The sequence below is a fragment of the Danio rerio genome, chromosome 13 (genome assembly GCF_049306965.1).
Source record: "Danio rerio strain Tuebingen ecotype United States chromosome 13, GRCz12tu, whole genome shotgun sequence".
Lineage (NCBI taxonomy): Eukaryota > Metazoa > Chordata > Actinopteri > Cypriniformes > Danionidae > Danio > Danio rerio.
This window is the reverse complement of record NC_133188.1, coordinates 9,662,851-9,683,845: the sequence shown is the minus strand read 5'-3', so window position 1 is coordinate 9,683,845 and position 20,995 is coordinate 9,662,851. Positions and strand designations below refer to the sequence as shown.

Genomic DNA, 20,995 nt, shown 5'->3' with positions numbered 1-20,995 from the left:
AATATGCAACAAAATAAAGTTATCCATGTATTACCTGAAACCGCCAGTTGGTGGTGGTAAGACACTGTCTTAAGTGAATAAGACATTTATTCAGCAACAAAGCAACTGTTGTATTTATGAATAGGTCAAGGATGAATCGACTCTCACAATTTATTTAAATCCACAGATTCATTCACAAAAAATAACCCACTCTAGCCTAAATAAGGACCGAACCTATGTGAACGCTAACAGGTAGGAATAATGATCAAATTCTTGTGGATTAAACATCTTTATTGACATTAATTGCTGTAGATTTTATTAAGTTACAACAAAAGGTATGAAATGGTTTTAATTGCGAACTGTGCTTATTTTATTGTGTGAACATGCTACATGCTAACACCATCACAGCATTGCAGTCAACTAATTTAGAGCTAACAACGTTAGTCAACAGTCCCCGCCTTCACTAAGTGAAAAATGCGAATTAAAAAGAAAAAATAACCTAAATAAAATAAACAATTACAAATTAAACAAATGAATATTTAAGTCAGTGTAATTAGATGTAACGTTTATTACTGTATGTCACAGGCTAGTAGCGCTAATTAGCATTTGATGCTAATGCTAACATTGATGTAACTGTAATGTAAATATTAATGTTATGTTAACGGTACTGTAACTAAACTAATTATTGTTTTACTTAAAAGCTTGATCAAACCTTTAACGTTAACATCAATCAGATTAATTGCTATTTGAATGATTCTGTTAAAATTAACATACATTTGTTTCTGTCTAGTTAACTTTAGGAACTATACAGTGAGAGGAATTATTTAGTTTTATACAGAAACTCGATATTTCTTTTCTATATTTTTCTTAGGCCACAGTTTGAAATGACATTCTGCAGGCTGAAATGGCATATTTAACACAAATAACCTCGGCTTTACTACAATAATACAGTCAGGTTTATTTTGTGTGGATAAATGTAAGCTTACTTTAGTAAAACTATGTTTTTGTCTTATTGGCTAAATGGGCTCATGAAAGTGTTTCACATAGAAATGAATAAATAATAATTAATAATAATAATTCCTTACATTATATAGCACGTTTCCTGCACTCTCAAAGTGCTTTACGCATTGGTGGATGTTTCCTGAAAGCCATTTTGAAATGGAAACAATATTTTTCTTTCCCATTTATCGATGATTTTTGGTCAACAATACATTTTTACGCCCAAATCAGGTAGAAGAAATTCATTTCAAAATATTACACAGGTACTACTATCCCTGCAATATATTTAATAATAAATAATAATAATAATAAAAATTCACAAAAATGTTGTTTTTGTACTTGTAAATTTTCTGATGATTTTTGGAAACAGGTTTCAGGGTTGATTTTTGATTAATTTGGAGATATGCTGTAGAGAGAGGAATCATTAAAAGGTCAGAAGTGAAAATTCTTTCGTCATTTACTCCAAACATGCTTGCGTTCTTGTGATATTTTGTGAAGTCAGTGGTCCCTCACTGATTATAAAAAACACACACACACACACACACACACACACACACACACACACACACACACACACACACACACACACACACATTTTGAGTCTCTATGCAGTTACATTGACTGTAATTTAAGTTATGAAAGGAAACAATATACTTTTTTTTGTTTTATATTAATTATGACTGATTTAAAGGAAGGCTTTTTGGCAAATAGGCTCATTTTTCAAGTCACTCAGAGTTAAACTGTTGAGTTTGATCATTTTAATCCGTTCAGCTGATCTCTGGGTCTAACAAATAGTCCAAAATCTTTGATTATTACTCCAGAATGAGAGTATAGCAATGATTATAGAATACACATGACGTGTCACTCGTATACTTTTGAATGGGAAAAGTGAAACAGTCATTATGGCAAATGAAGCCCCGCCTTCTAGTACAGGAGCCAATCAGTGATTGATATATGGCAAATAAAGCCCACCTTTTAGTACATGAGCCAATCAGCGATCAGTATAGAATGACAATTCTCCAGGGGAGGGGCTTGGACTAGATGTGAGTTTCTGCAGATATTGTGTGATATAGACATTTATAAATTAAACAAAAAGGACAGTTACTGTTTAATTTTATTGGTTATTCATAGTATGTAATGTAATCGTAATCTTGGCTAGCAGTTTTGAAGAATTTGATTTACCCATTCAAACAGAATGCCCATGTATACTTCCCGAGAGGCGTATAGGTATAGTTACTAGCCATGTCAAGTTGGAACATAGCAGCTATTCATTTCCATCAGTCTCGGTGCATACTTTAACTACACAAGAGTCAAGTTTTACTTTAAAAACTCTTAGGAATTTTTTGAGCGAGATGCTAATGGTCTAATCTGATTCAAGGATCTATGCTAAGCTAAGCTAAAAGTTCTTCTGTCAGACCCGGAGTTTGTCTGAATGGATTTAAAGAGCCCCTATTATACATTAAAAAGGGTCATATTTTGTTTTTTGGGGGGGGGGGGTCTCCAACAACAGGCTGATGTGCATTCAAGGTCAAAGTACACTTTCATTGTCGTAGAATATGCATTTATTTTTACCAAATTATGCCAGCGACTCGCTTATGATTATTTAACAGTTAATTTGTTTCTACACCCCTCCCTAACGCGATGCTAATCTACACTGATTGGTCCTATTGTACTCTTTTGTGATTGGTCAACAGCGTTCAGCGTGAGACGGAGAGAAATGCCCACCATGGCTTATCAACAATATTGAAGTAGGAAGTAGGGAGTCTCCTGTAATTTCAGACCCATCTCCCGCCACCCTCCCGTTTTGTTATTTATCCCGGAAACTGATGATGGCCATAGCAACGACAAGTGCCAGAGGATTGTGCGTTTAAATGCAAACGCATTTAAATCCGTAAACAAAGCGGCATGCGTCACATTTTCATCATGGCATTAGACGTGATATGAGAATATAAAGAGTTAACTAGATGCACTACAAGCGGTTATAAGTAGCAAAAAACAATTAAATACATAATTTGTAGAGAAAACAAAGAGGCAACCATTTTAATTGCACATACTTACACTTGTGAAATGGAGAAAGAAACTGATCCACATTTGCATTATTTATTAAAAATGTTTCCTTCCTGTTAAAAATAAATATATTTCTAATCTGATATGTAATGGGGAGAAAAAAAGTAGCACAAGTTCAGAAGATGGTGGATTCGAACCGGGTTGATAACCAATTGCGTCAAAAGATGTTGCTGTGCACATTACGAGGTACGCCACTCAGGCTGTGATGCTGCATAGCTCTTTACTAGGCCCACACGGAATCTGTGCGCACAGAATTCCGCAGATTTTTCGCAGATCTTTAGCCTATCATTAATTCTGTTTATTTACTTGAGTAAATGTGTAAATCTGAATTTATTCAGTTTTTATTCAGTAATTTATTACTTTTTATTTAATATATTAAGGTGTAAGTTATGATACTCCGCTGGAAACTCCCAAAATAATTCTGCAGAAATCCTCAGATTTTTACCAAAATTCTCAGCAGAAATAGTAAAAAACGTCCGCAGATTCCGTCTGGCCCTGCTCTTTACTCATGTTGTCACTGTCAATCAAGCATAGATGGGCATAAAGCGTGAATAGCTTATTCCAACTAGGTGCGCTATTTGCAGTTAGCCTAAAAAAACACCCCGAAATTGTCTTTTTCTACTCCCCCCTCACAGGGGCCCCAAGTGCGCTCGGGCCACTGGGCCTGTGCCTATAAGGCCCATTGGTTAATCCGGCCCTGAGCGGGGCTTAAGTTCCATTTCCTGGTCACGCCGGCACGGCTAAAGACTCGTTATCAAGACGATTCATTTGAAGCACTGCGAGTCAACTCTTTTATAAATGAATCAACAGTTTTAAACACTGTGCACTTGCAGATTTAAGTCTTAGCTGAATAATTCACTTCACTTAGAGCTGTGTTACACAATACATGGAAGGTCATTCTCAAAAACCCAGAATAGGGGCTCTTTAAAAAAAAAAAGAAGAAGAATAAACTGAACTGAGCATATTTGCAAGTAGTTGTGTGGTTTACCCAAAAAGGAAACTTCTGTCATCATTTCTGATGAGTTTTTGTGACTTTGTTGAACATAAAAGAAGATATTTTTAATAATGCTGAAAAGCTGAACATTGACTTCCATAGTAGTTATTTTTCCTGCAATAGAAGTCAATAGCTAGAGGTTTTCAGCATTATTGAAAATGTCTTCTTTTGTGTTTAACAGAAGAAAGAAACTCATAACGATTTCAAATATGCAGAGGGTGAGTAAAGGATGGAATCATTTTTATTTTTACTATTAATTTGACTGTTAATTTAAGTTATTGAGTTTAATTTAAAAGCCTCACAAAAATACTTTATTCATTCATTCGTTTATTTTTTTTCGGCTCAGTCCTTTTATTAATCTGGGGTCACCACAGCGGAATGAACCGCCAACTTATCCAGCAGATGTTTTTACGCAGCAGATGCCCTCCCAGCTGCAACCCATCTCTGGGAAACATACATACATACTCATTCATACACTACTGACAATTTAGCCTACCCAATTCACCTGTACCGCATGTCTTTGGACTGTGGGGGAAACCATAGCACTCGGAGAAAACCCACGCGATATGCAAACTCCACACAGAAATGCCAACTGACCCAGCCGAGGCTCGAACCAGCGACTTTCTTGCTGTGTGGTGACAGCACTACCTACTGCGTCGCCAAATTACTTTATTATTTGATATAAAACTATATATTTTTTATTTATTAAAATAATTTCCAATTATTAAAAAGCCTTTTCAGTGTCAGTTTTCAGCCAAATGCATCTAGAATTTTCCGTTTCAATCAACAAGCTTCATTTCAGTGCATCCCTAATCTTGCTATAAGAGGGTCTTTTTGCATTGCACAACTCAAAAACAAGGCGGCAAAACATATAATTATTATAAACATTTTAAATTATAAACATTTAATTACTATAAAAATAGAACCAAACCCTTTTTCCCCAAATGTCATTATTATTAACAAAATTATTGTTATCAGACATTTATAAAATACTTATTTAACGTGTTGAAGCAACTCAATTCTTAAGTTTATCGGGGGCAACTTGACTGTTTTATGTTCAACTCACTTACATTTATAAAAACAATCAAGTTAACCTAATTCTTTACTTTTTTATCATTTCTATTGTTAAAACATTCTCACATTTCGCAGGGTTGTAAAACCCAACAATGTTTTAACACTGCACATATATTTACAATATTTTTTGTTAATTCGGTTTAATTTCTGAATGTTAAGTAATCGTAAGTGGTAGTTTTAGTTGTTGTTGTTGTTATTAATAATGCTGTTGTCATTTTCACTGACATTATTACTATCATTATTATTATTGTACTATCTATCTATTATATGTTTTATTTAAATCTTTATTATTCTTGCTTAATTTTTTTGAATTGTTGTATATTTTTATGTTCTCTTGTGTATATACTTTGTTTGACTTGTTCACCCAGTTACCTTTACATGCGCGCGCACAACAGGATTGTTTTTTTCAGCAGGGTGTTTTATGTTGATTCTCTCTATAGAGACTTTTTGGATCACTTGTTTCTATTTTAAGATGACCAGATGGTTTTAGTTTCAGTTGTGTTTGGGAATTGTGACTAATATTACACTCTTTCTTTTCAGACACCCCTTTTCTGGCCGTGAGGGACCCATCTCGAATGGTTCTGGCTTTATAATAAGTAGTGATGACCTGATAGTGACAAATGCCCATGTGGTCAACAAGCGTGGTGTTCGTGTCAAACTGACCAATGGTGAGACTTACAACGCCACAGTTCAGGATGTGGACCAGGCTGCAGACATCGTCTCCATCAAAATCAATGTTAAGGTACAGATGGAGCTTTGAGGTTGTACTGTTAACATATGTAATCTTTTTGGGTCATTTAATTTTTTAATTAGGGCTGCATCGATCCTGATACTTGGATTGGATATTGGTTCAATACTGCATATTTTTTACTGCAAATCCCATCTTGCACGTGCTCTATATTCTGTGTAATTTATAAGCAAACAAAAGCCAGAAAGGTAGCCTTTTATAAGACAGGAGAAAGTTGTCTTGTAGGCCTACTGCAGGGGTCGGCAACCCGCGGCTCTAGAGCCGCATGCGGCTCTTTAGCGCTGCCCTAGTGGCTCCCTGGAACTTTTTCAAAAAATGTTTGAAAATGGAAAACGATGAGGGAGGTAAATATATTTTTGTTTTAATATGGTTTCTATAGGAGGACAAACAATCTTAACGTTTTCCAATGCTGTAAAAGTGTGTAGAATATTTAATTTCAACATTTCTGTCAACGAAGATTTGCGTCATAGCCTGCGACACACGTTTCTATCAGCAGGGCGGAATGCCAGGCAGGTAGCTGTTGTAAGCAAACCGGCGGCTGTGTGATGCGCCTTGGAGCGCAAGCTGTCTTTGCCAAAGATGTACAGCGGGGCACGCTTTCTCATTTTCCCTCCCTGAGAGAATTCAAAGAAGCCCATCCCGATCACTCACTCAACAGTGATTATTTACAAGGTGCGATCGTTGATATGCAAACTGCATTTGAGAGCAGATTTTGCGAGTTGCGAAAGGAAAAAACGAGACTGTCTTTCCTTGACACACACCCCTGGAGATTGACCCTTCCTTGTTGAGCACATTCCCAGGAATGACTCGAGCTGATCTTGAAATGGAAATGGCAGGCTGCGTTTTATTGCACTGCTGCCCAGATAAGGGGCATGTTGTGCACGTTAATTTTAATGTTGTTTTTTTGGAATCCTCAAAATAAAATAAAAAAACATAAAAAAAAATCTGATTTCTTTATTGAATTTCTTTAATTTCATCAAAGCAAAACATAATTCATTAATATTGTAATGAAGTTAAACTTGATCATTAAACATAATTTATTAATATTGTAATGAAGTTAAACTTGATCATTAAACATAATTCATTAATATTGTAATGAAGTTAAACTTGATCATTAAACATAATTCATTAATATTGTAATGAAGTTAAACTTGATCATTAAACATAATTCATTAATATTGTAATGAAGTTAAACTTGATCATTAAACATAATTCATTAATATTGTAATGAAGTTAAACTTGATCATTAAACATAATTCATTAATATTGTAATGAAGTTAAACTTGATCATTAAACATAATGCATTAACATTGTAATGAAGTTAAACTTGATCATTAAACAATTCATTAATATTGTAATGAAGTTAAACTTGAACATTAAACATAATTCATTAATATACTGTAATTAAGTTAAACTTGATCATTAAACAATTCATTAATATTGTAATGAAGTTAAACTTGAACATTAAACATAATTAATTAATATACTGTAATTAAGTTAAACTTGAGACGGCATCGTACAACAGAGTAGTCACGTGGCGCGTCATTCTCTACAGGATGCACTGCAGGGAAATGAACATTTAATCATGAAGGCTCAGTATGTACTTGTAGCCAACGAAGTCATTTTTATAGTAGGCTAATATAGCTAATATAAATACATACAGCATGTGTTGCCATCATTATAAGGCTTATATAAGGCTTTTAATTTTTTGCGGCTCCAGACATATTTGTTTTTGTTTTTTTTGGTCCAATATGGCTCTTTCAACATTTTGGGTTGCCGACCCCTGGCCTACTGTATCCTAAATGTTTTGAAGCCATTCTATATAGTTTAATGTGAAGTACAGATCAATATTCACATGCTTAAATTCATGTTCAGTTCTGCGCTTCCCTCCGCTGCGCCTGTCAATCATTCTCCGTTTATTTACAATTCAAACTGCGTGTCACGTTCATGACAACATGAAAAACTTTCTCCAACACTATTTGTTCCTGTTAATTTAAATAAATATTAATTTATTATATTACATTATATTAATTTATTATAATATAATATATATATTATATTGGTTCATTTCGACCTGAAACGACGAGTTCATTTCTGTTTCTAAATCATGTAGCTGTTAGATCAGCAGATCGCGTTCGCAACACTGGAACTGAGTGGGTTATTACCTGCTCTACACACAAAGTAGGCCTACCTGAAATTTAAAACTAGAAAAGGCTCAATAATACATTGGACAGATCCTTAACACACTGATTTCTTCCCTTTTTACTGCTGTTTTGGATTGGAAGCTGTCTCAGTGATGCATCAAGCACTTCATTCACACACCGGCTGATGTGACGTGTGCCGCTCTGTAAAATTATTCTGTAACATTAAAAGTTTCTGTTTTCTCATCCTTCCGACTGAGTTTATTCTTTCGAGGGGAATACTTTTAGGATAGTTTGTAAGCCTGGCTCATTGTGGTCAAAGTTGTTGATTAAATTAATAAAAGTGAAACTGACAATCACAATATAGATTTTCATTAACAGAAAATGATTAAGGGTGCTTTCACACCTACACTTTTGTTTCGGAACGTATCTTGTTTGCCCAGTTAGCGCGGTTCGTTTGGCATATGTGAACAGGGCAATCGCGCTCTGTTCCGCGCCAAAGTAATCGCTCTGAGATCGCTTGAATGAGGTGGTCTCGGCTCGATTGAAACCAACCCTGGAGCGGTTCGATTGCAGTGAGAAAGCGATCCAATCCGAGCGCAGTTATATCACAGTGTTTTATGGATATGTAATAGGCATACGGCTATATGACGAGAGAATTATGAGTAGGGCCGGAAGTTTCGCGAGTCTCCGGATGCCCGCAAACGAGTGATGATCTCCCGGTAATCTTGCATCTCCCTCCCGGTCCTCAAATAGGCATCGTCGCGCACCCTTCTCACCCCTCCCCCCCGCGTCTCTCCTCAGACACGTCGCGCGCGCACCCTGTCAATCACCACCAAACCACCACCTCTCCTGACAGCTGAGCAGGACGCTGCAAAATAAACCCTGACACTGACCAATGTGAGGAGAGTTTACTCGCACGTGACTTGTTTTAGCTCTTTTGGTCCGATTAGAAACTTTGCAGTGTGAAAGCGAACTGCACCAAGAGCAAAGAGCAACAATGTAACATTTGTAATCTCTGTTTCGGAACAACTGAATCGATTCACTGGTGTGAAAGCACCCTAAGCCTCATATAGGTTACTCTGAAACTGTGAATATTTGTTTGTAATTTTATTTATATCAATAGTTTATTTAACAGACCAGTTTGTGTTTTGATTAGGGTCAATAGTGCTAGCCTGTTGCAGAGATTAAAGAAAAATCATACTATTAAAAAAGGAAACATAAGCTGGACCACATCACCATAGAAACTGTATTATGCTTAAAAAAATGGCACAGTATCAGGATCGGATCTGTATTGGTCGATACTCAGAATTTTGGGATCGAAATCGAATCAGTTCCAAAAAGATGGTATCGGTGCATCATTATTTTTATTGAGTCATAGTTTACTATGGTAAGAACAAGGACTTATTTTATTTTATTAATTTACATTTTTAGTAAAAGGTCTTTATCAAATGAGTAATTTCTTTTTGAATTTTGTTCATTTTAAGAATTAAACCTATAGAATCAAAATTGTGTCACTGTTAGTACATTAAAAGTGTGAGGTCAATATGATTTTTAATGTTTTTTAATGGCTCTACATTAACTTTTTTGATCACCAGCCTATATGGCAAGTAGTTTTTCAACTTTACTAGCCACTCGCCATTTTCACTTTTGTTGTTGGGAAAATATATTTATATTACTTGATTTAGATGTGTTGTGTATGACTTTGCTCAATGAGCATGAGCGGTAGTGGTTTCATGGTGTTGCTTTGTAATTATTTCAGGGCTCAACATGAAGGTTGTATCAATTTTTTCTCTGGCCACACTGGAAAATAGATAAATAAATAAATAAATAAATAAATAAATAAATAAATAAATAAATAAATAAATATTTCTCAGCCAAAAATGTTAAATAAATTTAAAATTTCAAAAACTAGCAAAATATATGTTACAAAATGCACACACTTTTTATTAAATAAAACTTAAATAACAATTATTGTCATGTAGCCTGTCTAAAACTATGAAAAGTAGTCTGTCCTAGCTCCAAGACCAAGGTCTCAGATCAGCAGTTAACTATACATAAAATTTAATCTATTAAATGAATGTTACTGAAAAGAATGATAATTAAACCATATTAACAAAAAGAAAGCAGGTGAAAAACATACCGTGTGCAATAATGAAAGGATGATCAAACGCACACAGTTAACGTTAGGCCCATTAATAATCTGTTTAAAGATTGTTTAAAGCTAAAGCTGCAACTGCTGCTGCATACATAAAATACCTTCTTTTTTTAAAATCTCGAGCTCTTGAAAATGGTGGATGCGTATCGCTTTTTGTCAAGTCTATTTCAACAGAACCGATCGCAGCATTGTGTTTCCGGTCAAGGTTGCTTCACGCAAGGAAATGGGAGCGTGCACACTTTTAAAAAATTTCGCGCATCACATAACATTCTGTATTCATCTGCTTTCTTTTGCTTGCGTGAACACAGTTGTTTTTGTCAGTGGGGCTGCTTCTCATTTCTAGAGGTTCATCCTTATTGTTGAACCCTACTTAAAAAAAAATACAATTTAAAAATGATTTTCGACCAGCCAAAGTGGATAGTGGGAGTTGCTGTCTAATCCGCCACAGCTAAAGTCTACCTGCGGTTGGTGGGTGTTAATGTCAAGCCCTGTTGTTAACCCATTAATCTGATTATACTGTATTTAGGCTACATACTGTACACGCTGTAATATTTCAGGAGGAACCGCCGCATACAAATATGGAAATAAACTCGAAATTGTGATAACCTTAGTGACATTTGGTTTTGTATCCTCAGATTTTTAAACGCAGTAGTATTACAGCAACTAAAGAATAATTATAGTCAACAATTTTAGGTAAACCAACAGTAACAGAGGAGGCTTTTATGTTTGGAAAGCCATTTTTGCAATTGATTTTTCACAGTTTTCTTTTACCACAGTTCTAGTACATGGCCATATGGTCTTACATAGTGTCATTGTGTTCTCTGTCTTGTCCCAGAATCCTTTACCAACGTTGCGTCTTGGCAAGTCATCTGATGTGCGTCAAGGTGAATTTGTGGTTGCCATGGGGAGCCCCTTTTCTCTTAAAAACACCATCACATCTGGAATCGTCAGCTCTGCACAGAGAGGCAGTAAAGAACTGGGTCTCTCCAACTCCAACATGGACTACATCCAGACGGACGCTACCATAGATGTAAGAGCACTGGAAACTGAGTGGTGTTGCATGCAAAAAAAAAATGTATGTCATCATTTAATAAATTGCATTCCATCACTCAATCACAATTCTGCTTTACAGTTTAGAAATTCAGGAGGGCCTCTCATAAACCTGGTGAGTCGCTGACATTTACTCAAAAAACTGCTTCTGCCTTTTGGTTTAAAGGGTCACGAAACACCAAAACACATTTTTGAGATGTCAATAGTCATATATATGTCTCACGCTGCTAAAAACACTCTTAGGACACATATTTAACAATAAAAGTGAAAATTGGTTGTTTTTGCGTTATTTCAAACAAATTCGTTCTTCCGGTTTGAAAAGAAATTTTGAAGCTACGTGAAGGCCATGAGCTCCTTGTGTAAATTCCAGCATGGAGACTGGCTGTCTGTATCGGCGGGTACAATGTGACGTCTTTGAGCTTTCATCATTAATTCAAGAGAAAGACGAACTAATCAGCGCGCTCTATTGTGAATGAGGTGCAACTTTATTTATATGCATGATAGCTTCAAAAACTACCTGTTACAGTATTCAGAGAGACGCGATGTTGTGTTGCTAACCGTAAATAAAACAAGTGGAAGAAGAAGAATTGTTCGGAGACATGGGTCGTCAGTGTTGTTTATAAACGTGCCACAACAAAGGTTTTGTTTTCATTTTCCCGCGATGAGAAAGGACCCACATTTGTGGACTACAGTGGTCTTCTAACACGCAACAAAAATGTTTGTAAGGAACATTTTTACCCGAGAGCTTTTTGTATTATAAATGGTGAAATACGGATTTGCCACTCGTCTTCCTATAAAAAAAAACGCAAATCCAGTTCGTGTTGATTGTCCTGTCTCTACGAATTTGGTAAGTAAGCAATCGGTGTTCCTTGTTATTCAGATGGCAAAGTAGGCCATTAAAACTACACTCTTCTAGCAGTTCCTCGGATCCAATATGTCGTTTGTCATGGGGGCACGCATGAAATGTTCTTGAATGAAAATGAAAGTGCCAAACTGCAGTTAAAGTCGACAAATTAAGAATGAAACTCCCCAAAATTACATGACACTCCGGAGGAAACGTGGATAGCGTGGTGACACAATAATGTTAATCGTATTATGTGCTTTAACATGTAAAACGGGATCATGAAAGGAACATTCTAAAAGCAACTCATGTAAACACCTTAATCATATTGTTGTTTTAATCAGATTAAGGCAAATAGTTAAATTACTGATGTCCACAAAATCATTGCTTTATCTGTTAAACTGACAAGTGTAACACAAACTACTCTCCTGTCTTCATTTGGAATAAAACTTCCAAGTAACTCAACACAAGCAAAGGCAATTGTAGGCATAATAGTAGGAGTATTAGGGTAGGAGTATTTAATTAGTGTGCTAGAACCACACTATGAAATCCCAAGTAGAACGTATCTCACAGCTATGGTGGTACCCTCCTTGTACAATAAGGTGAAGGAGAAAGTTATTAGTGCACATTTAGTAGTTGACTACAGATTGCTGGACCTTCAGAGCAATACAGAGCTTCATGACTGTCATATTAAGAACGTGAATTGTTTTCAAATGTTCATCAATATTGTATTGTACTGGCCATACTCTAGCCTTATGTAATAAACTGATGTGTCATGTTTGTACTCTTCAGGATGGTGAGGTCATCGGCATTAATACCATGAAAGTGACAGCAGGGATTTCCTTCGCTATTCCCTCAGACAGAGTCCGTCTCTTTCTAGAACGATCTGCAGACAAACAGAGTAAGAATGACCTCACAGCTGCTTGCTTTTGTCTGTGACAGCATTTTTATCACGGACAGATGGTTATTGGGTCTTTTTTTCAGACTCTTGGTTTGGAGAATCGGGATGGAAAAGGCGTTACATTGGAGTGATGATGTTGACTTTGACCCCCAGGTGCCAAACACTTTTATTACAATTTTACAGGAGAGCAAAATTCATACATTATGGAATCTACAGATTTTTGTTATTTACCACTAGATTTGGCTCTTAGAAATTCAAGTGCTGGAATACCTGGAAAATTGGCTTGTTCTGTTGAAAAGTGCTTAATTTATCAAGGAGAATTTGTATGCAATTTTTACGCCCCAAAAATAAAAATGTTTGTGAATTTTTGTGACAATTTAATGCAAAAATACCGGCACAATCTACCGTGATTCCGAAGCAGTGATTTAAATGATATGAGAAGTGGCCAATCACAGTCGACCTTGTCTAGTTTTACCTGAAATGTAAGGGCGGGACAAAGGCCTTTCTGTGTTGCAGTGACAGAAAAAAAACAACTTAAAAACAAATGTATTATGGGAAAAATGCTTTTGGGATGTTTTCACTATATGTTATTAGCAAGAGTAATTAAACCGTGGACATACTTTCTGCCATTTCAATGATCTACACTGTAAAAAAAAATCATAAAAAAGGTCAAATGACTGGCAGCTACGACTGCCAAACAAAAACCATAAAATTACAGTAAAATTTCTTTGTTTAAATAAAGTGCAAAAAATAATAAATCTACAGATATTGTCATTAAAATTTTTACAGAAAAACAGTTATTTTACAGACTTTTCCTAGATTATTACTATCAAATCCATTTAATAAAGTAACACAATAAGAGTTTTACAGAGAAACACTGTTATTTTACAGACTTTTCCTAGATTATTATGATCGAACGCTATCAATAAAGTGACTGCACTAAAAGTTCAAGAGAAAACAACGCTATTTTTTTACAATTAAACGCCTTTAATAAAATGACAAGACATGCTTTTGGTTGTAATTTAACAGTTTTATTTTGGATCAAAAAAGTTTGGAAAAAACATCAATTGAGATACAACTGATTAAAATTCTCACAACTATAACATTACATTTTATTGAATAGTATTACTTTAAAACATATAGAGGTTTACGTTGTATGAATTGATTCAGTTCCAAATCTTAAATGAAATGGAACTGTAACGTTAAGGGGACCCTGACAAAGAGGTGCAGATTCAAATGCAGGTTTATTACACAGAGATGGTCAGGCAAACAAGTCTACACAGGGGCAAACTGCAAACAGATGTATGCAGTGAATCCAGAGTCATGGTCAATTATCAAGCAAATGATCAGTCCTAGCAGCAAACAACATAAACAACTTACAAACAAAGCAAAAGAAGAGAAACGCATCATTATGTTCACAGTAGCAGTATAACAAGACTAAGCAATTGGTGCGTGCGTCTGTGCTGCTTTTAAAGTGCATGTAATCAGTTCATAACGATCCTCCGACTATGTGTGTGCAATCAGCAGAATCTGAAACAGGTGTATGTGAGCACTCTTAGTGTGTTACTTTATTAGATGGATTTGTTCGTAATAATTTAGAAAAAGTCTGTAAAATAACAGTGTTTCTCTGTAAACATTTTAATACAAATATCTGTAGATTTATTACTTTTTGAACTTTTTTTCAACAAAGAAATTTTACCTTAATTTTATAGTTTTTGTTTGGCAGCCGTAGCTGCCAGTCATTTGACTTTTTTTTTTTTTTTTAGTAAAGTAATTAATTCAAGTAATTACAATTTATTACTTTAGAATTTTAAATGTACTTAAAAAACAGGAAAAAACACTGTAAATAATACATCAATTTTATTGTACAAAACAGACAAATTGCTGTAATTTGCCATTACTTATAGTACATAAAATAACAGTCAAGCCGTTAACTTACAGATAATGTTTGTAATTTTTACCAACTTTTGAATATAATTTAAAATAACAGAAAAAATACTGTATAAATAATATTGTAATTTCCCTGTATAAAAAACACAAATGTCAGTAATTTGTCTTTAATAATAAAGTACCTAAAATAAAAGTCAAACGGTTAATTTAGAGAGATTGGTTGTCTACCTGTGATCTGAACGAGCAAAATGTGTTTTATTATCGTGTAAACAGGGCAGCATCAGTCATATTAGATTTAACGTCTCCCTCTGTCACATCTGCGTAGTCATCCTAGCCTTTCTCATTGTAATCTTCATTAACTAAACCATGTACAGTGCGCAATAGCCTTGAAAAGGCCACACAGTGCAGCACACAGGTGCACAATGAGGAAATATGGACTGACTGCATCAAAACTGTTCATATTGCGCAATGACACGAAATAATATTGATCGTGCCACCAAACACATGAAAATAAAAGTAACGTGCGTGAATTAAAAAATGTAAGGAGCAGAAAGTACAGATATTTGTGTAAAAATGTAAGAAGTAAAAAGTAGTCAAAGAAATAAGTAGTGGAGTAAAGTACTGATACTAGAAAAATCTACTTAAGTACAGTAACAAAGTATTTGTACTTCCCATCTCTGTAGATATATCAGCATAACAATCAATATTACATTCGCTTCAACCAAAAACACCTCAACAAAACATTCACACTACTTCATTTGCATAGAGCAGGGGTGGCCAACACTGTTCCTGGAGATCTACCTTCCTGCAGAGTTCAGTTGCAACCCATATCAAACACACCTGCCTGTAATTATCACGTGGTGTTCAGGTCCTAATTGATTTGTTCAGGTGTGTTTGATATGGGTAGCAACTGAAATCTGCAAGAAGGTAGATCTCCAGGAACAGGGTTGGCCACCCCTGGCATAGAGTGTGACAATAGAAATGCTGTTAATTTGCAATGCATTGAATTAATTTATCAGTACATGCTGTAATGAATCAGATTAAATGTGTGTTATGGATATTGAAAGATATCCACAGGCCTGACTAAAAAGAAATTGCTCATAAATTTTGGTCATAAAATGTGCAGACACTGGTTAATAATCAATCGTATTAGCTCACGTGTGTTTGTGCACACTGTTACATGGATTACATTTTTGCGTATTTCCCTGTGCACACACTCCTGTGTTTGCACTAAAGTGAGTCTTTTATTATCTTTAAATTCTCTTTTTCCCCTCCTCAGTATAATCGAAGAGCTAAGGATGCGAGACCCGTCCTTCCCTGATGTTTCTCATGGAGTTCTCATCCACCGTGTGATTGTAGGATCTCCAGCCAACAGGTGTGCTGCTCTCTGAACATGATGTTATCAGCTGTTGATTAAGGCATCCTATTGATGATGTCATTTCCTGTTTTCTGTTTTGCAGAGCCGGAATGAAGCCAGGAGATGTTATTATTGAGATCAATGGGGTAAAGGTGAACACGTCGGAGGAGATATATAATGCTGTGAGGACCAGCGAAAGCTTAAATGTGGTGGTCCGCCGGGGGGCCGACCTGCTCATGCTGCACATGACCCCAGAGTCCACAGAGTGACATCAAGTCAAGTATTTAGTAAGATTAAGAAATGGTGAGTAATGAGAAGCTGTCATAGTTGGAGATGTTGTAAGAAAGGAATCATCTAAAGAGTTGAACAGTTTTAGCAAACGCTGGACATTCGTGTAGTAAACGTGTTTCTGGAAGCGTATGAAATAATGTGGATGATTCAGACTTCTGTACACTGGATAAACCTCAGTGTGTCTGCGCAAACTACACTATCAGTATTGATTTGAAGGAATATCACTGAATATTTTGTTTAGGATTGTCATGATGGCAACAAACACTCAAAGACCTTAATAAAACTGGGTGCTCTTATTGTGAAAATGCTGATGTTTTGTATTGAGTCTCACATTCTCATGTTACGACGTTTGTATTTTAATACATTTTTCTGAACAGCTCTGATTTCACAATAAACCATTGGAATATTTATGGATGATTTGCTTATGTCGCAGTGACTGATATGTTTAGGTTTTGGGTCAGCGCTGTACAGCATTCTGAAAAAGTGTATTTCTAAAAGTGCGCCGTAATGACGCCAGTGTCAACTGCAGTGTGTGTTGGAAAGGACTGGATGCTGTTCAAACCTCATGCCAAATTTTTGTCACCCCAAACAAAACCATTTTAAATCCACACAATCTGACAACACTGGGGCTAGATCACAATATAAGCCACAACACAAGTGAGTTCAATAAAATATATCTTTATTACAGACATGTAGAAAAATCAAATATACAAAACATTCTGCTAATGTCACTCAGAACTCCAGCATGGACCAGTCGTGGTAAGGCATCTCTTCTAGAGGAATTCTGCACTCTGGATTCTCATGCAGACAAGCCGTCATCATATCACAGCATTCTGTGAAGAAGAAATGGAGAGGTGAGGTTATTGTTATTATTATTATTAAGCTGTTTCACTTAATTGTTCTTTGATGAACATCTCACCTTGAGAGAGGGTAAATTTGGACCAGTCATGTTGAAGGTAGTACAGGTCATACGCTAATGGGAATTCTCCATGGAGCATTGTGAACAGAAGAACCCCAAGAGAATAGACCGTCGCTGGTTTGGCCCGGTAGCATCCTTTTTCATAAAACTCTGGCGGGATGTACGCTTCTGTGCCTGGAGGAGAGACGTTTAGTTTAGCATCATGTTGAATATATATACCAGATGGGCTTCAGCTGTGCTAATTAACCAGCTTTCAATACGTATATTAATAATGCTTATGCACATTCATAACTAGTGATGTCAAAAGTATCAACTACCAATCGATACCGACACTCATCACAGTCATATTTGCTGAGCATGTGAACACCAATGGCCAATCAGTGGTGTTTAACAGCGCTCAAATTGACTTGTTAAATGTCAGAATCGATTGGTACCGAAGTCGATACTTTTGACCACACTATTCAAAACACCTACCAGAGAAGAGACTGTAGGCTGATTCCATCATGAAGTCTCCACACCCGAAGTCGATCAGCTTGACTTCCAGTGTGTCGGGGTTCACCAGCAGGTTTTGAAGCTTAATGTCCCGGTGGAACACCCCGCGGTAACAGCACACATTGGCCGCATAAACAGCTTGCCTCATGATGGTATGTGCTGTTTTCTCACTGAGGACTCCTCCGCTGACTTCAAGGAATGCCTCCAGGTCCATGCTTGGACTAGGCCGCTCCATCACCATGACATAATGGTTTTCAAAGACCTGCCAGTCCAGGAGCTTAATAATATTCGGACACCTGGAGCCACCGCTGGCCATGTTTGCCAAGGTGATCTCTAGAGGAAGTGGCTGGTCACATGACTGAAAACAAAATAATAATGTTGGTTTTCAAACAAGGGTTTCTGACCACAGCCTGTGGTCTATAATAAATATAAGACTTTATAAACTGAACACAGCGAACAGAAAGTGTAGTCTACTCACAGAGCTGACATCTTGCATATTTGGGGTCTTCTGGACAAATTTAACTGCCACCTGTTTAAAGGAACAAGCCAACAATTAACATGTGCACGGAGATCATTTCATTCAGTCATAAATCCTGAACAGAGGATTCATTCGTCAGCAGAAATGTCCAAACAATGAAAGCTCTGATGATGTTCTTTAAACAGGGAACTTCATCAGAGGATTTGAGTCTACAAAAATGAATACCTGCAGACCATCCTGTATGCGAATCCCCTCATACACGGAGCCGAAACCTCCTTCACCAAGCTGCTTTCCGAGTTTGTAGCGGCAGCTGATGTCATCTGTTAAAAATGAAGAAAATGTCATTAAATTATAAACCAAATAAAAACACAAACAGTTGAAGTCAGAATTATTGTCAGATTTCAGAACATGATAGTTTTAATAACTCATTTCTAATAACTGATGTCTTTTATCTTTGTCGTGATGACAGTACATCATATTTACTGGATATTTTCAAGATACCAGTGTTCAGCTTAAAGTTCTGAATACTTAAACTTTATTGCTCTGCATCATTTGGGAAATATTTAAAAAATATGAATAAAAAATCACAGGAGGGTGAATAATTTTGACTTCAACTGTATAATTTTGCAAAGTTTGATGAGCCTAAACAAATGTTCTGAACTCCAGCAACAAACTTACTATTGTCCAAGCAGGTCCCATTATCTGCTGTAGACTTCACAGCAGAGTCCTCTTGTGAGACCTGATCCGGTGAAGTGTTCGAGTTTTCATCCAGGGCAGAGTCACAGATGTCATCTGTTATGAGCTGCTGGCTCACTGGAAGTTCATTGTCCTCATCGGATGGTGAACTTGAAGGACTATCAAGCTCTTGCTCCAGGCTGTCCTCACTGAGGGAGGATTCGTTGTCTGTTGGGAAGTGAAGCTCTGCAGAGTCGTTCTCAATGACCACTGCAGAGTCAAAGCTGTTCACTTCCGGTTTAGAGTCCAAATCTTCGTCTGCTGGAGCATCAAGAGCTGGAGGTTGGAGAACTTCCAGCTCCAGGTTGCTCACAGCAGCGCAGAAGAATTTAGAGCTACTGATGGGCTCTGCGTGAAGTTCGTGGATCTCCTGCACACATAGCTGATCTAAAGAGAGGAAGGAACATCATTAATATGACTCTACAACTCTTGTTGACAAGATATTTGAACAGTTCATTTGCAGAAACATTACTCAATGTGTTTTTATTGATGATCTTCATGGGTTTTCTGCATTGAATTAGCAAACAAGTAAACTATATATCTAAAGGCAAAGCTCACTGAAATAAAAAATCCTAATACAAATAATTCTTATTTTTTCTGTTTTTTACACAAAACTACAAATTCTGAAGAAAATTCCTGAAATCAGCAGCCATTAACCTTCATTGTAGGAACACAAAATACTGTGGAAGTCAATGGCTGAAAGCACCTCAAACAGGTTTAAGGAGTAAATTATGACAGAATTGTCATGTTTATGTGAACTGTGGCTTTAAGAAACTCTTTCTAAAATGTCTTCCAGTAATGTTCATTTCTGATCTTTAAACACTTATGTGATGTGTTTGGTGTGTTTAACAGTATGCTTTAGTAATTAAAAGTGCTCATAAATCTATTTTACCAACAACAGTAGCTCTTCTTCTGGAAAAACAGGCGAAGAAGATGGGAGACAATTTGAGTTTCCTCTTTTTCTGTCTCCCTGCCTGTTTTCCTGCAGCGACGGCCGGGTCATCGGTCATCAGATGACGGTGATTCTCTGTCGTGCTGCCGGTGGGTTCGAGTGGCTCACACGGTTGTTCGTTCGCACACTTAACACCAAACGCTTTCTTCAGACGGTTAATCAGTTTTGAAAATGCCATTTTATCACTGTACTGTTGAATCGCAGAAAGTACTGAACTACTAGACATCCAAAGAAGCTACTGAGAGTTTCTGCTACGTCAAAAGCTTTTTACTGTCACCGATGATGTCAGAGTTCCACAGTTCCATTTGGAATTACGTAGAGACTTTTTAAAACACAACAAACTTCTAATGCAGGCCCGCGCTAGACTGACTGACTCATTCGCCTTAATGTGCTCACACAGCCACCTGCTTATACACATTTTTTCCAATTATTAATTCATTTATTTTTGCACTTAGGCCTATGTATTTTTTTCTGTCATGCACAACTTTTTCTGCGTTTTGCTCTTTATTACAAATATTGCCATGTTTATATATATTTATACGCGCGTGTGTGTGTATGTGTGTGTGTGTGTGTGTGTGATTCATTTATTTTGTGTAGCTCATTTCAGTTATTTTATATTTTCATTATCAATTATTTATCATTTTTAACAGTATTATTATTATCGTTTATATTATATTTTATATATTATGATTATATAAATTCGTTATTCTTGTGAATTCTTTTTAAATGAATAATGCTTCAAATAATAAATTAAAAAGAAAAATATGCAACAAAATAGTGTTATCCATATTACCTGAAACCGCCAGTAGGTGGTGGTAGGACACTGTCTTAAGTGAATAAGACATTTATTCAGCAACAAAGCAACTGTTGTATTTATAAAAAGGTCAAGGATGAATCGACTCTCACAATTTATTTAAATCCACAGATTC

At 36.2% G+C, this 20,995-nt stretch overlaps 2 protein-coding genes across 4 annotated transcripts; one reads left to right on the top strand and one right to left on the bottom strand.

Moving 5' to 3' along the window:
* The first annotated feature begins 107 nt into the window (after window positions 1–107).
* htra2-10 (HtrA serine peptidase 2-10) lies at window positions 108–16,909 on the top strand. Of its 3 annotated transcripts, XM_073919107.1 has the most exons (8): window positions 108–231; window positions 5,654–5,855; window positions 10,996–11,190; window positions 11,293–11,325; window positions 12,844–12,952; window positions 13,036–13,105; window positions 16,122–16,217; window positions 16,303–16,909. In XM_073919107.1, exons 3-8 carry the CDS (start codon window positions 11,062–11,064, stop codon window positions 16,466–16,468), a joined length of 603 nt encoding a protein of 200 aa, XP_073775208.1. In that variant the 5' UTR covers window positions 108–231; window positions 5,654–5,855; window positions 10,996–11,061; the 3' UTR covers window positions 16,469–16,909.
* A 239-nt stretch (window positions 16,910–17,148) lies between these two features.
* On the bottom strand, window positions 17,149–20,433 carry LOC141377131 (serine/threonine-protein kinase pim-2-like). Its single transcript, XM_073920686.1, has 7 exons — window positions 20,007–20,433; window positions 19,058–19,501; window positions 18,605–18,699; window positions 18,380–18,430; window positions 17,884–18,259; window positions 17,410–17,583; window positions 17,149–17,323 (listed from the first exon to the last, which is right to left on the bottom strand). Exons 1-7 carry the CDS (start codon window positions 20,290–20,292, stop codon window positions 17,223–17,225), a joined length of 1,527 nt encoding a protein of 508 aa, XP_073776787.1. The 5' UTR covers window positions 20,293–20,433; the 3' UTR covers window positions 17,149–17,222.
* Window positions 20,434–20,995: the final 562 nt, after the last annotated feature.